Below are 17,162 nucleotides of genomic sequence, written 5' to 3'. Positions count from 1 at the left end.
CTTAGTAAAATTTGTGGTAACAACACAAATGTTTGATAATAATGTCTCTATGAGGCAGTGTGTTTTATGTGCCATTCACCCACACCAAACAGTGCAGAAAACAGTCAAACTAAAAACAAGAAAAAAGGAACAATTAGATAAACTCTAAACGTGCATTCTTAAAATGAATTGGAAGAGTAGGCTATTCTGAATTTATGAAAAATATGATTGACAGAACATCTAGTATATGCATGTATACATACATACACATACGTATGTGTTTAGCTATTAATATCCTTAATTGAGCACTTACTATGTCCCAAGCACTATGTTAATTATTTAACGTGCGTGCTCAATCCTCACAATTCTCTGAAATGGTTACCATTATTTTATAGTCAAAAGAAATTGAGGTTCAATAACTCTGTCACAGTATTTAAAGTGCATTTCATGTAAACATCACATCATTGGACCTTGCTTTTATATCCAGCCTGAAAATTTCTGCTTTTTTGCTAGAGTACTCAATTTTTCACATTTATTATAATTATTGATATGGTTGGATTTAGGTCTACCATTTTCCAATTTGTTTTCTGTCTCTTTTTTCTTCCTTTATTCCTCCTTTGTCTTCTTTTGGATTAACCAAGTTGTTTTTGCTTTTGTCTTTGTTTTCCAGTATTCTATTTTATCTCCTCTATTGGCTTTTTAGCTCTTTGAATTTTTTTAGGATTATGCAAGAGATTACAATATGTATCTTTCACGTATCACAGTCTACTGAGAAATAATATTGTACCACTCCACATATCATGTAAGAACCTTTTGAAGATAAAATTTCATTTACCCCCTCGCATCTTTCACGCTATCATTGTCATATATTTCACTTAATTTATTTATTTTTAGAAATAGAATCTTGTTCTGTCACCCAGGCTGGAGTGCAGTGGCTGATCATAGCTCACTACAGCTTCTAACTCCTGGGCTCAAGTGATACTCCTGCCTCAGCCTCCAGAGTAGCTGGGACTACAGCCCGATGTCACCATACCCAACTAATTTGTTTTTCTTTTTTTCTTTCTTGTTTTTTTTTTTTTTTTTTGGTGGAGACACGGCTCTTGCTACGTTGCCCAGGCTGGTCTTGAACTCCTGGCCTCAAGTGATCCTCCTGTCTCAGCCTCCCAAAGTGCTGGGATTACAGGCATGAACCACCATGCCCAGCCCATATATGTTATTTCTATATATACTGTGAACCTCACAATACACTGTTATTTTTACTTTAAAGATTTAATTAATTTGTACATAATTCAAGTAAAGAAAAAATAGTCCTTTGTATATACTCACATATTTAATGTTTCCATTGGTCATTCCCTCCTGTAGATCCAATTATTTCTTTTTAGCCCAAAGAGTTTCTTTTAGCATTTTAATGTGATTCTGCTGGGAACACATTTTGTCAGCTTTCATTTATCTGAAAATAGATTTTACCTTATGTTTGAAAAATGTTTTTGCTAAAATATCATAGAATTCTAGCAAAGCCATTTTTGTTTCGGCCCTTTGAAAATATCCTTCAATATCTCCTGGCCTCCTTTATTTCTGATGGTAGTCAGCTGTATTCTTATTATTCTCCAGTTGGTAATGTAATCTTTGTTCTCTGGCTGCTTTTAAAACTTTCTTTATATCTTTACTTTTCAATTGTTTGATTATACTATGCCTAGGTGAGATTTTCTTTGTATTTAACCTGCTTGGAGTTTGCTGAACTTCCTGGATCTATGGACTGCTGGTTTTGTTCAAATTTGAAATTTTTGTCAAATATTTCAATAGACTGTGTTAGAAGTGATACTGTGCCAGTTCCAGGCTCAACCTGTAAGAGAACTGGCAGCTTTCACTTTAGACGCTTGGAGCCCTGAATTACCATGCAAGATGTCCAACTACAGATAGAGAGACCATGTGGGAGGCCCTGAGATTACATAGAAATCAATAAGGCCCAACTGGCCTAGCCTTCTAGCAATTCCCATCAAAGAGCCAGGCATAGAAGCACACTACCTTGGGCTCCCCAGATTGGTCCAGTTACCAGCTAAATACCACCCAGTGATCCCAGTGGATGCTGCATGGACCAGAAGAATCACCCCGTTTAGCATTGCCTAAAATCCCAATCTACAAAATTATGAGCTATAATAAAATGGTTGTTATTTTAGCCACCCAGTCTGAGTAATTTGTTATGAGTAGCCAGAAGAGATAAGCAATTATTTATCAGTTAACAATGGGTAAAAGACATGGAGGATTTGTAAGAAAAAAGTACAAGAATGGAAGGTTTCTTTGTAAGTTACCTAGGGTCCTCAGTGGATACAAATCAGTTCTCCTGGGTTTTAATTTCAGCAAACAAACAGTTTGGACCCAAAATTGTATATCTGATGAATATTTATACCTACGAAATGATGAAACACTGGACAACTTCCATCTTCTATTTTATTTCCACTATACAGAAGCCAGTAACACACAGATTGCTGCTGTCATTACTCTTATTAATAATAGCTACCAATTTCTGAATGCCTTTTATGGGCCAGCACACTACTAAAAGTGCTTCACACACACTGTCCTACTTAATTTCTCTAAGCCTACATTTCCACTATGTCAAATGAAGATGGTAATACACACCTTGCAGGGCACTTGTCCAAGTTTACTCAGCTAAGAAATTTCAGAGTCAGAATTTTAACCTTAGAGTGTCTACCCTCAAAACCAATGCAATGTCATAATATCTCTTTAGTTAAAAGCTGCAATAGTTAAAGAAAATGATGCCCTCAGAAAAACATTTTTACTTTTATGTGGATTTTTTAATCAAAAGTAAATAAAAATTCTACAAATAGGATAGGTAAAATGTGTGATTTATGGCAGACAGTATAAGACAATTGAAATGATTTACTAAATTGAATCAAGTAGATTCATCAGAGGTTTCAAGATTACCAGTCTTAGTAGCACCAATCATTAAATAATTGTGAAAGTAGCTGTATGCATCTGCCAGGCAATTTAGAGAATCTATTTTATAATGTTCTTCTATTTCTAGTAGAAACCTGCTGATAAATTTAAATTTTCCTCAGTCTGCTTCAAAAATCTTTATATTTATAAATTCTCCTTGAATTAATATCTATTATTTTAATTCCTCAACAAATGAAAAGATGCCACAAATCATGAATATCGCCTTTTAGTTATAGATTATTTTTTTCCTTCAGTTACATAAAAAAAGATAGTGATGAATAATTTATTGATAATTATCAAAGTAGAATAGGTAAGCTTCTCTCATTGAAAATCTGTGATAACATAGGAGATAATTTATTCTGTGAATTTATAGATTATGAAAAGTACCAGTCTAAACATCAGGACTTTAGAAGCTAAGGCTCTATTATATACTAAGACATTTGACAGACTTATTGCTTTTTGACCCAGTAATTCCACTTCTATAAATTTTCCCTAAGAAAATAAACAGAATGAGAAAAAGTTAGCATAAAAAGCCATTTGTCCCAGTTTTAATGTATAATAGCAAAAATTTGGAAACTAACTCAAATGCCTGGTTAGGAGAATGATGAAATATGAAATGCTGTGCAACCATTAAGTCTGTTGTCACAGACAATTTAATCACATAGGGAATGCTTTTGTCATAATGTCATTTAAAAAACAAGATGTACTTAACAGGGAGAGAAAAACTTTCTCTGGATCATGAAATAATGGGAGATTTTATTTCATTTTTCTGAGAATGTTTTTAAAAGTTTTTACAATGAATATATATTACCTTTGTAGTCGGATAAAAGAAACTTTTTAAAAATTAAGGTTTCCTTCAATAGGCATTAAACTTGAAATTAATACTTGATGTTAAAATACATCAGTGATTTATTATTATGTGATAGAATCTGTTAGGGTTTATTGGTCTCAGTGTTCATCTGGTACTGTACAGCATTTAAAGTAACAAAATTATGGTTTTGCCAATATATATACATCTTGTTTCTAAAGCAGATAAATAATTAGTAACTAGTTCTTTATACCTCCCAGAGCACTTAGTAAAGTTGTACGTAACAGACGTCCAATAATTAATTATTCATTTAATTTTAATTAATCTCCCCACTCTACTCACTAGAGCAAGCAGACCTAGTCAAAGTCAAAGTGGCCTGCCTCCTATTTTTTTAAACTATAGGCGTCTAAAAACATACCAGAGAAAACTGAAAATCAAATTGAAGCAAGAATTGAAAAGAAGCTGGGGACTGGCTGACCGCTAGGTTTTTGGCTAATATTCTTCTTCAGTTTCTTGTTTTACATAACGTACTCTTACACAGTATTGCATGTATATTTCTTATTAATAAAAGTGAAATTATGCTGGCTGGGGGAGCTTCTCTTCTCTCCAGATAACTCAGTCTCAGTCTCCTTGCCATGTGCTGGTCTGAAGCTTTCTCATCTCCCTCAGCCCCACCTAGCTTTGTAGGTGACATGCCAAATCAGCTTCCTTATTGCCTCAAATTGTTTTCCAGCTTCATGTGCTTTTCACGCATGAACTGGGGAGGCTTAGAGTGTGGACAAATACCTCTAAGGTTGAGGATCACAGTAAAATGCCATGATCCAATGCCTAATGAATAATTGAAAGGGGAAGAGGGGACAGTAGAACAATGGAAGGAAATCATTGGCTGGAAAGTTCCTTAATAGTAGAAGAACTTAAGCCTTTATTTCCCCTTCTTTTGTTCCTCTTCCCCTCACCTGAGAACTCCCTTCCCTCACCCTGCTGATTCTCCATGCTATTTGGGGTTTTCACTCAGATACTGAGTGCCTGCCACAGTGCTGATTGTACGGGGCAAGCCAATTGCTCGTTCTTGGCTCTTACTAGGAATTAACAAATGCTTCTTAGAAGAAGGGGGAAAGATCTAGAATATAAAACATATGATTAAATAAATCTAATGTATACAAATTATTGATCTGATGAACTGTGAAAACCTGTACACTGGACATCAACGTTATACTTTCCATCTTCATGTCCATTTTATTAATATGTGAAATCCAATGAAAGAGAGTTAACAACAGTGAGTATTTAAATTTCTTTTTAGTTCTGATGGATGATCTCCTTGAAACATCATTTAAAGAAAAAAAAAAAAAAGACTGTATCTAACGTTAGAAGTCCTAGATTAAGGCCCAGTGTTGTCTCTCAACTGTCACTTAGTTGAGAGATTAGTCACTTAACCTTTGTGTCTCCATTGTTTTGCCTGCAAAATGAGGAGGATCATGACCTGCTTCACATGAAGTCAGTTCTCTCCTTTCCTCACTGGCAGAACCATCCCAGGTGATAAGAAATACACCCAGTCTCTTTTTATCCTTTCATCTTTCAAGGCTGGACTTTTCTAATCAGTAAGTGTTAAGAGCCTCACATACTTCCCCAACAAGGAAAAATAGCCTGACATCATAAAAGAGCGTATTTAAGCAGCCTACCTGGCACTGCAAATTTTAAAGATATTTTTGGATACAGTATATTTCTTTGCTTTTTTTAAAAAAAGTCTGGGTTGTTTTTTGTATCTCTTTTGTTATTCTTTTCCTTCTTTTGATCAAGATAAAATAAAGTGAAAATTGCACATTCCTCACCTTTAAACCTATGTCCTAGATATGACCACTATGAACAGTGTATCCTGTTTTAAGAATTTTATTTATGCTTATTGTATTAGTTTGCATAGGCAAATCACTATAAGATATAGACAAACATACACACGTGTAACAGCCTGAAGATGAGTGAAGTTTATTTCTTGCTCATGGAACAGTACTGGGTGGACAGCAGGGGCGGCCGAGCAGCCCTCCTTCATGTAGTTGCTGAGAGATCCAGGCACAGCTCTTGTCCAAATTCCAACCTGCTGTGCTGAATCACATACAGCTTTTCTTTCCATGTCCCCAGCTTTCTGGCAGCATAGCTAGCCTCCTGCACAGTCAGGCTGTAATTGCCTAACTTAAAATTATGTAATTCAAATTCATCCTACAAGGCATACTTATAACTCATTCAAATTTGGACTCCTCTTTCACCCTTCTCCAGTTGAAGGTTCTTTGGTACTTACCTCCACCCCTCCTTTCTTCCTATTTTCAAAAAGATTATACTAGCTGCATTTGCTTCTAATATTATCTCTCTCCATTTAGCTAAGCCACTGGCAATCTATGACCATGCCAACCTTTCTTTGGATCAGGAGAGATTTTTTTTGAGTCACTTGTGATCAAGTGTTGAGCTGTCTTTGTACCTCAAAAAGCGGCTTTTTTTCCTGCTGTTCTCTTGAGGTATCTCTTGTTCATCTTTCTATTTTTTTCCTCTTGCATTTGGCCCTAGAAGTCCATCTCCTCTTTTGTGTTTCCTCCTCTTTCCTTGTGGCTCTCGTACCTCCTTCTTCTCTTCCAGCCTCCATGTAAGTTGTCTGCCTTGTTTAATCAATTCTTACGAGTGACAGTGTTTTATTTCCATTTTATTCTCTACCTTTGAATCTGACCAAGGTGGGTTGCATTCCCTTTCATTGTGACATTCTCTTGGGCCACTGACTCAAGACTACTTGTTCGACAATACTCCCTCATGGAGCAATTTTCCAGACTAAAAACCACCACACTCAACTTCCAAACTCTCCTAACTTGTTTACATTTGTTAATCTCTGATGGAAGCTCAAACTCTCCCACCCAAATGGAAAACTCTGACAAATTCATTGCTCACCTTGAAAAGAGAGAATCACCTTGGCAGAGACTGATAGTCTGAGGAAGGGCAAGGTGGGATACTTATGAGATTTTGGAGTAGGATGGCCAACTGTCTCAGCTTGCTCAGGACAGTGGTAATTCCAAGGACACAGGGCTTTCAGTTTTAAAACAGGATGAAATGTAAAGATTGGTTTAAATGGGGTCTTCCCACGCAGGGTCTTGGTTGGGTAAGAATCATGACATAATAGTTTAGGATTAGCAAGGTGAGGATTTTGAAGTGAGGGGTTCTAAGAGTCTTGGAATGTAAACTGTTGTTGCTTTCTATTGAAGCATTGATGGGGATTTTCTTTCAAAAAGTTTCTGTAATGAACAATAAAGTTATTTGCCTAGGCAAGAATCTCCTGGAATAGTAAACTTATATGAATGAAGACAATGGACCAGTAATGGTATATTACTATTAATATAAACAGTAAGCTGTGTGTGTAAGGAGGAGGAAGAGTAGATGGTTTCTGTTCTCAGAGTTGATTCCATCTTTTCTTTTCTAAGGTCTGTTTCATATTCAATGTCCTTAGTCAAAATACCTAATCTAGCAGGCTTTTATTTTTAATTTTGCAAGGACATTGCAACACCTCCATCCCCAAGTCCCCGATGTCCATTCTAGTTTTTATTCCACTCATGAAAATAACAATAATAAAACCATTATTTATAGAACCCTCACTGTGTGAAGGCCACATATAAAATCCCTTAGAGATATTATTTAATCCTCACAAAAGTGCCATGAAACAGGTGCTGTTATTGTTCCTATTTTATAGAAGAGGAAACTAGCTCAAAGAGGTCAAGAATGTTTTCCAAGGTCATGCAGCAAGAAGTGGCAAAGCCAAGGTTCTATCTCAGGCCCATCTAACAATTCAGCAATAAAAAGGAGCAAACTACTGATTCACACTACAACGTGGATGGACCTCACAGGCATCACACTGACTTACAGAAAACAGACACAAAAGACTACCTATTATATGATTCCATTTATGTGAAATGTCCAGATAAGGCAGATTAATAGACAGAAAACACATCAGTGGCTTCTAGGCATGAGAGAGGGAGTGGGGATTAGCCGTAAACAGGCATGTGGCCACTTTTCTCATTGATAGAAATGTTCTGAAACTGTGATGATGGTTGCACAATTCTGTATATTTACTAGAAACCATTGAACTGTATACCTACAAGGCATGAATTTCATGGAAGTCGAATTCTTCTTCAATAAAACTGATTAAAAATTGCAAAGGTCAGATTCTAAGCTTTCTGATTGGCACGACTAATGACTGGACACAGGTCCCTTCAGGAATAAAGCCTCAGATACCATCCCTAAGGAGAAAGCCTACAGGTCTCACTGGGTTCTTATATACTCTTCATGTAAGTATAGGGAATGCCTTTAAATTCTTTTAGCCAATCTACCTATGTTGAATACATTTACTTTTACTGGTGAGAGTCCATTTCTAACAATCACTAATTTCACTAATGCAAACTGTATATTCTTGATCAGCATGTATATAAACCTAAGTGTGTAGGTTACAGACATACATGATATCATACCACATATGCAGAAGAATCTTAAATTGCTGAAGTTACAAAGTAAACCCAAGTGAACTCTGAATACTCACCACCTCCACTACATCTGAAATAGCAGTGACAGAAGGAAGAGCCTCACTGCCCATCTTGCTGTCAGCAATCATATAATTCACTCAACCTCCCACTCCAGTGCTCATTATCTTGTCCAGGAGATTTGCTATTGTTAATATTTAATAATAAAGATATTTGTCCTCAACTCCTTACCAAACCATTAGAGTGGTTTTTCTTTTCTATCTAAATCTAAAAGGGAAAAAAACTCTGAAACTATAAATTAAGAGAAAGCCTATAAGTTCAAATGGACTGGAACCAAGTCAATGATGCAAGAGATCTGAACAGCCATTGTATATGTCCCTGTGAGGGGCCGGGAGTAGTTTGCTGTTGACGGGACTGACTCCTGGCAGCAACAGTCCCCATGGCATAATGTAAATGCATGTTCTTCTCAGGAACATTTGTTAAACCTAATTTATGTTGTTTTATCTAGAAATGGATGTAGGATGGTAATGTGTTCCTTGTAATTTGTACAGAGAAATTCGGAATACCAGAAGCTTAACTTACATAGAGCCTGATGCCCTCAAAGAGCTCCCCCTCCTAAAGTTCCTGTAAGTATTAACTCCCCTCCCATCCCACTTTCTTCTTTTCTTTTCCTTTTTCTTTTTTGGGGGGGCACATTTCAATGCTGTTGTCTGCTAGGAATCTCTCTAGCATGATGTGGTCCAGGGTCATTTTAATGGTGTATGACCTGGGTTGGGGGCAATGTATCAAGTGAAATGGTCCACATTTTTAAAACCTAATCAAAAGTCAGCACATAGTGCTGGGACCAGAGACCTGCATATATATATATATATATATATATATATACACACACACACACACACACACACACACACATATATATATATATGCTGTCAGTTCCATGAGAACAGGGATAAGATTTTTGTTCTCTGTTACATCTTTACTGCTTAGCACAGAGCTCAGTAAAAATTTGTTCAGTGGATGGGTATATGTGGCCTCAGGCTCTCTAGACACCAGCTAGAAGAATCTTCCTTATATGCATTGTAAAAATTAGAAAACAAAAATGGTATGAAGAAGAAAATAAAAGCCAACTTTAAACCCAATACCCAGTAATAATCACTATTAACATTTCAGTTCATTTTCATCCAGGCCTTTAAAATACATATCCATAGATATTTTATGAGATAAGTCTTTAAGGATGAATAGAAGTTATCCAGGAAAAGAAGGTGGAGGGGTAGAAGAGAAATACAACTGGATGGAATAGCATGATAAAGACACAGAGGTATGGAACCACATGGCTTATTTGGGGAACTAAAAATAGTTGCATATTGAAGAGGTGGCAGTGGGAGATGCCAGGAGAATAGACGATATTGATGAGGTATGTAGTTGAAGATGGGATATCTGGGGTGCAATGAAAACTTGTGGAATGAGGAGAGCAATTGTTCTTCTTATGGACTTTGAGTTTCAAATCAATCAGTAACTCTTTGATGTGATGATCCCCTAGTATGTACAGAGTTCTGTGGGGAACGCACAGGATTCTAAGACATTGTCTTTGCCTTCAAGAAGAGTTTGGGGGTTCAAGTAACTAGAGCATATGTCAAAAAGAAGCACTTGTTGGGGGTTTTGAAGAATAGAGAGGTCCTGGTCCAAGTATATGGCTCCCACTTGACTCTTGGGCTTTTTCCCCTAGTCTTCCATGTGAACTCCTATTGCATTTAAACTGGTTTGTTCACTGTACTTCAAATATACCTTATGGATTCTCACCTGTCTCCTTTGTTATCTAGCATATCCCATTTGTTCATTTTGAGGCCTCTGGCTCCTGCTGCTTCTCCATATCCTGTGCCTTCCCCACTAAAAGGAGTCAAGTCTGAATTTGCCTTAGAAAATCTATCAATGGAACTAGAGTTTTTCTACTAGAAGACTTTCTCTAAAGCATTGCTGGGTATTATCTAGGTCTTACCCTATGACATGCCAAGCCTCTCAAACAACATTTCTGCTTCCATTACCTATACTTTAGTAGCTGCAACAAATGTTAAACCAACTAAATCTGAAAGCCATCAGGACCCTGAGCATGCTGTTTCATGCACATCTTTTAATCTTGACGTTTTTCCCTGTATGGCATAAAATTTGGAAGGTAAAGATGTTGCCTTTGACTGGTTCTCCTCTTTTTCTGCACATATTTTTAAAATGGTACTGCTGCAATGGCACTTTCAGGTCATTCTTGGCAAAATATTTAATATTAATACATTATTCTACTCCTGTTGATTTTCTTACCTAAATTCTGCCCCTTTTTTTCTTTTTTTTCATTAATTTAGTGGCATTTTCAACACTGGACTTAAAATATTCCCTGACCTGACCAAAGTTTATTCCACTGATATATTCTTTATACTGTAAGTATGCACACATGCAATGTTTGGCAATACTCTGTTCACCACTGACAGAGACTAGGAGGCAGCCATGGAGGTTGCTTGAAGCCGAGGAAAGCAATTGTTTCAAGGAGGGAGCAGTGGTCACTTGTGACTGCACTGATGGGTGATGTAAGGCAAGGACTGAGGAATGGCCATTGGGTTTAGTAATGTGGGGCACCAATGATTCTGACAAGAAGAGTTCCAGTGGAGGGATGGGGCTAGGGAAGTCTGGTTGGAGAGGGCTCCAGAGAGAATTGGAGGGGGAGAATTAGAGAAAGCAACCATAACAAACTCTTGTGAGAAGTTTTGCTATTAAAACGGAGCAGAAAATATCTCAGTAGTTGGAGGATATTGGGTCAGGAAAAAAGATTTTGTGTGTGTGTGTGTGTGTGTGTGTGTGTGTGTGTGTGTGTGTGTGTCTGTGTGTGTTTTAATGGAGGAAATCACGGAATGTTTGCTGATGGGAACGATCAAATAGAAGGAACATTTGGTGATAACAATACCTTATTTCACATGTCGTTTTTAGTAGCTTTGCAAACACTTTCCTATGCATCACATTTGATCCACTCAAATGCCTTATAAAGTAAAAAAGGAAGTTATTGCCTTTTCATTTACAAAAAGGAAACTGAGAAATAGAAAACCTAAGTGCTTTTGTCTCAGCAGGGTCCCAAGGAGCACTTTGGAGTAGTGTTCAAACTACTTCCTGTGACTTCTGATTGAAGGCCATGTGCTTTTTTCCAAAACCTGTGACACAAGCCAGTTGCCTTCCCTAATTATACAGGAGTGAAAGGATATATGCAGAGAGAATTATAAGTTGAGTTTGCACTACAGAGTCAGCAAAAGATGGAGTGATAGGCTTTGAACTATTAGTTTTGCTAGGGAAAAAAAATCATGCTTCTTTGCTGCAGAAGAGCTCAGTTCAAAATATAAGTAGTCTTCCATGAACTAGATTGTCATAGAAAGGTTCTCCAGGAGTATCTGTCTAGCAGAGTTTGGCACATGGAGAACATGTTAGTAATCATCATGAAATGAAATCCAGACTTCAAACTATACTACAAGGCTATAGTAACCAAAACAGCATGTTACTAGTACAAAAATATAAACATAGACCAATGGAACAGAACAGAGAACCCAGATATACGAGGTCTGTCCAAAAAGTATCCAGCCATTGTTAACATAATGAGAACGGTTTGGGTGACATCGATGTAACCTGGCAGCCAAGGAGAGTGGCCTGGAATGCACATGCGTGAACAATGATGCTTTCACTGTACTAGTCAGTGGGGCGCTAGACACCGTTGAGTGAGCATGTGTACTGTGTGGCCATCACACGCAAAATGACTGAGCAAGTAGAGCAACGAATCTGCATCAAATATTGCATAAAGCTTGAACATTCCTCCACAAAAACTATTGGGATGATTCAGAAGGCTTTCAGGAACGATGAAGAGTGCAACACAAACAAAAGTGTGGCACAATCGCTTCAAAGATGGCTGAGAACCTGTGAAAGCAATCCACATTCTGGAAGGCCTGCAACAAGCAGAACACCTGAGAATATTGCATGTGTACTGGTTAGGTTAAGAGACGCAGGGAGAACTGTGTGAGGTCCCAAGGTGCCTACTTTGAAGGGGACTGAGGCGTCATTGTCCTATCTACAGTGTTTCCTGTATATTGTATCTTATATCTTCTTCAATACATGTCTCTATTTATCATATTACATAGCTGGATATTTTCCAGACAGACCTCATAAAATCGTCTACCTACAACCAACTGATCTTTGACAAAGCAGACAACAACTGTCTCCCGACCTTCTTAAAGGTTCCATGCATGTAGAAAACTCTACTTGCTATGGACAAGGTGTTGCAGATTAAGAAGCAGCCTCAGAGATCTGTCTGCTTCTCCTGAGATGAAGATTAAGTCAGGGACCTCAGCCCACACCCAAATCTTCCTCTATTACCATACACTTGGGGCTATGGGTGCATGTCCATCTAGCACAGCTGTCACCACCTCACCAGACCTCTGAGCCCCCAGTGGTTAAGAAAGGTCAATGAAACTTAAAAAGAAGTATGATCAAGCCATACCATGTCAGGTTACTTGTTTAAGTGCATATGTGCAGCAAGAGCCCAGCTCCAGGAGGAAAGGATTTTTTCATCACATGTTTTTGTCCTTCTTTCTTGCAGTGAAATTACAGACAACCCTTACATGACTACAATCCCTGTGAATGCTTTTCAGGGACTGTGCAATGAAACCTTGACACTGTGAGTACTGCCACTTCAACTCCTGCCAACAAGTGAATTTTGTTTCGGGCCATTGCCATATTTTTGCAGACCATGCAAGAACTGTATTACCTTATAATATGTACTCTATAGTCTACAAAGAGTTTCATATAACTAAAGAAGAGTATGGGATAGTCCAATGTAGACTACAAAAGGGTTTAAGTAACAAGATAAGGGGATTTCCTTATGGCACTCATTGGTACATTTTTAATATAAAGGGCCAGTTAGTCTTTACAGACCATGCAGCCTTTGTAGCAACTGCTCGGGTCTGTCATGTATGGCGAAAGCAGCCACACTCAATACATGCATTAATGAGCATGTCTGTGTTCCAGTAAAATTTTATTCATATTAATAGAAACAGGCAGAGCTTTTAGGAAGTAGGAGGGACTGGTGTGTTCATAGCTTTGTTCAAGCAATGCTGGGCTTGGGGTGGGGGCTCCCTCTTCTGTTCTTTCTGCCCGTCATTGTTGGCCTTCCAGATGGGAGCCGAATGCCATGACCACCAACAGCAGTATCAGTCACCCCATCATCTCCCAAGGGTAGGAGGGAGTTTCTGCCACTTCCCCTCTTGAGCCTGCTGTTGTCTTCACTGTCCCCGCCCACCTTTCATGCGCCTGCCCCTTTGGACCCTGGACTCCGCATATGTCCCTGTGGGATTGTTGGATCAGAGGTGTTTTCAGTGTGGAGCTGTAGGAGTGGAGGGTCTAGGTTCCTCCCACCTTGGTGCTCTGTCCCCATCCACCTCCCTCCACCTGCTTCTGGGCCTCTGCGCTGCCCCAGGCCAGCCAGGCTCTGCGGGGAAGGGAATGGGGAGAAGGCAGAAGCCGGCAGTGTCTGAGCCTCAGGAGCTCCTCCCTACCCCTGTGCCCACCCCACCCCCACGCCCTGGGAGCTGAGAGGAGTTGCGGCTGTTGGCATGGACCTCCTTCTCCCCGACCTGGGGAGGTAGGGACCAGCAGATAATCCCAGCCTTCCCTGAGCTATTGCTGTACCCTGAAGCTCAGCAGCTCAGATTTTATAAAAATGAATTAAAATTTCAAAAAAAAAAAAAAAAGAAAGAAAGAAAGAAAGAAAAGAAAAAGAAAATAAAGAAAGAAACAGGCAATGGACCAGATTTGGCCTTTGGGCCTTATGGTACAATATTTTGTACCTGCGGATCCCCATTCTATAGAAGAAGAAGCCGAGATTTAAGCAAATTTAAGTGACTTTCCCAAGGTCACTGAGTTAGACAAGTGGTGCCAGTAAGGGATTTTCATGCTCGGCACTCACTTTCACTCGGTCACTGCAGACTCTTATTAAGCTCCTGTAAGGGGGTGTGGAATAGATAACAGTGCTGCTGTCCATCATCATTTCCAGAGCTTGAGTGGGTGCTGCCCTTTAGATGGGCAAAAGTAGATGCTTAATCAGGGATATTCACAAAATATTCTAGTGGAGAAGATCTCATAGAGGTATAAAGGATAAATTAATTCTCCAAGCTGGTAGAAAATTCTTCTCTCATCGTATTAGCCTCAAAGTCAAGTTGAGGCTACTTCTGAAGGACCCCTTCTCTCTGTTTTCCGTGCCACTGCCCAAGTTCAGGGCTGGTGAGTTTTTTTGCCTGGACTGTCACTCCAGCTCCCTTTCTCTGCTCACACTGTAGCCAGGGGGTCTTTATCAGATAGAAACCTGATGGAATTACTCTCCCCAAAAAGATGATCCAAGCCTCACAATTCTTCTAAGGGGTTGTTTTCCAAGCCATTCCAAGTCTATCAATTTGAGCCCTGAGAAGCTGTTTCAACTCCTGGGAGTCCATCCAAAGTGGAGCATTTCAGCTAACCCTTCTCACAACATGGGGAGAACTCTCTGGAAACAGCAAGAGTCACCTTCTCAGCCACCACTTCTTTTTACCATGCAGAAACGACACAGGCTCTCAGCCTGCTCAGACCCAAACTGCAAGGCCACTCACCTTCTCTGTGAAGGTTTCCATTGTGCCATTTAGTGCCCCTCACTAGGAAACACTTACATTCTAAACTCCTTTAAAGAACGTTACCTTTACCTTTCGCCACCTTTTTTCTAAGGACGCATATCTCAAGCTGCCTTTCAAGTGAAAGTAGCTCACTGTCCCACACCTGCCACAGCAAGGGGCCCCCGTGGGCATTGAATAAACATCTGAGTGAGGAAACCTCGCATTTCCTGAGCTGTGGAGGAGGGGAGGCATGGGTTATTCATTATCTTTTCAGATGATTCTTTCTACATTTCCACAAAAGTCCTTGCTTTTTTGAAGCTCATGCTTAACAAAAATATCCACATGAAAGGATACAGGTTCCAGCAGCAGAGTTTGTACCCATATTCCTGGTAGGATACACTTTCAATCAAAGTCTATAATCCTTTTGTCTTTCTTCACTATTTTCCCTTTTCAAGGCCTATTTGTTCATTATGAGTTTTATTTAATCTCTGAGATAAATTCAAACAAAAAAACATTTCTAATGAGCAGGACTCTCAAAAAGTTTGGGAAAACAAAAATGTCAAATGGATAATTCTCACATCTTCATAAAAGAGCTCTATCTAGTTCAGAAAAAAATTAACTGATCCATTAGAGTTTTTTTCAACCTTTGTCTATGTTCCTGTTATATTGTAGTCTTCACCCAGGACACCTTAGTAGCTGAAATTAAACCCACTATCTAATTATTTAAAACAAATAAAAAAATAAAATAAAAAAACACATAAACAGCAACAAAACCATAAGATTATTTCTCACTTCCCCACAAGTATATAGGATAAATCCAGGTTTTAGGATACTTATTTGAACGTGGTCATTTCATAAGCAGGCCACACTCTGTTAAATACAGAGTTAATTGATCCTCCCAGCAACCTTTTGCTTAGGTATTATTATCATAGTTTTAGAGATAAAGAAAGTGAGTATAAGAGAGGTTGAGAAATTCTCAGGACCATCCAGCTATTAAGTGGCAGAGTCTAATTCCAAATTTGGACTCTCCTGTGTGCTTCGTAATGTGTTGCCAGAGTTCACATGTTGTAGGTTGCTGTAGTTTTCAAAGTTCCCCTACAATTGCTAACAGGGGTTCCCACTAGCCGTACCTGACTGTGGTCATGGCTGTCTTCTCTTACCTTAGTGCAAATAACCACCAATAACCCCTATGCATCCCCATATGGCTCAAAGCTCCCAAGGCTGAGGCTTTTTCTTCTGCAGAAGGGACGTATGCTCTTGATGGGTTGGAAGAATTGTATTTGGGGTCAGAGATCCAAATTCTCAACAGTTTTAGACCAATGCATATTTAGCAAGTCACCTCCATGTCTCAATAACTTCACGAGGAAATGGAAGTGCTAACATTTCAGACTGGCCCCCTGGAATCATTGTTATGAGTTAATTAGTTGCGGAAACATAGCAACAAGCTAAAATATTAAAATTTCCACAAAAGGGCATGGTCTGTCTACCTTCATAGATTTGTCTATGAGGTTCAATTTAATTTAGCCCACAAGCATTTAATCTATAAGTCCTGAGGATAAAAAAGATTGATAAAATGCAAATGTTAAATAACATTTTAAATAGAAAAATAAAAACCATGTACATTCAAATCAATGTTTTTTCAAAATATTCATTTTAAGAAACTGCAGTTCCTCCTCCACTATTGACATTGGGTTAACTATTACCTGAAAACTCTTTTTCTGAATGTATGTAGAATATTCTTTTAAAATCCTTAACGGTAGCAAATCTTTGTTTCTCAAAGTAAATCTACTTCTGAGAAACAGCTTAAATTTATTAGGAGCTAAGTCTGGAGAATGAACATTCAAACTGAGAAATATTATCTTATATCTCAAACAAGGCGTACTGTAAAGTTCTCTTGGGGGGCACATATGTGGGACTGCAAAACCTTTATGCACATTTCTGACACTGAAGAAAGGAAAGGAAACCCAACCTTTCAGAAAAGTGTCAGCACCACTTCTCACAGGTCACTGATTTCTCCTCTCTCCATTGGTTATAGGAAGCTGTACAACAATGGCTTTACTTCAATCCAAGGACTTGCTTTCAATGGGACAAAGCTGGATGCTGTGTAAGTCATGAAAACTGTCACCTCCCTCCACCCCAAGAAGGACTGTCCTATGGGTCAGAATTCTGTTGAGAGACAGGTTCTACCAGAGAATCTCCCAATTCCAAAGTTAGTATGACCAATACTTGGAAACGATGTCAAGGAACTTGACAAGG

The 17,162-nt window shown here is 38.7% G+C and overlaps 1 protein-coding gene across 1 annotated transcript in view; it reads left to right on the top strand.

Moving 5' to 3' along the window:
• The window catches only part of TSHR (thyroid stimulating hormone receptor), a 136,944-nt gene that overhangs the window by 75,680 nt on the left and 44,102 nt on the right, over positions 1-17,162 (top strand). Inside the window, exons 4-7 of the mRNA XM_045554681.1 lie at positions 8,796-8,870; positions 10,599-10,673; positions 12,866-12,943; positions 16,942-17,010. Coding sequence (XP_045410637.1) covers positions 8,796-8,870; positions 10,599-10,673; positions 12,866-12,943; positions 16,942-17,010 — 297 coding nt within the window. The remainder of the gene's footprint in view (positions 1-8,795; positions 8,871-10,598; positions 10,674-12,865; positions 12,944-16,941; positions 17,011-17,162) is intronic.

The sequence above is a fragment of the Lemur catta genome, chromosome 1 (assembly GCF_020740605.2).
Source record: "Lemur catta isolate mLemCat1 chromosome 1, mLemCat1.pri, whole genome shotgun sequence".
In the NCBI taxonomy this organism is placed as follows: domain Eukaryota; kingdom Metazoa; phylum Chordata; class Mammalia; order Primates; family Lemuridae; genus Lemur; species Lemur catta.
Note: the sequence above shows the minus strand (reverse complement) of the source record. Positions and strands in the feature narration are given on the sequence as shown.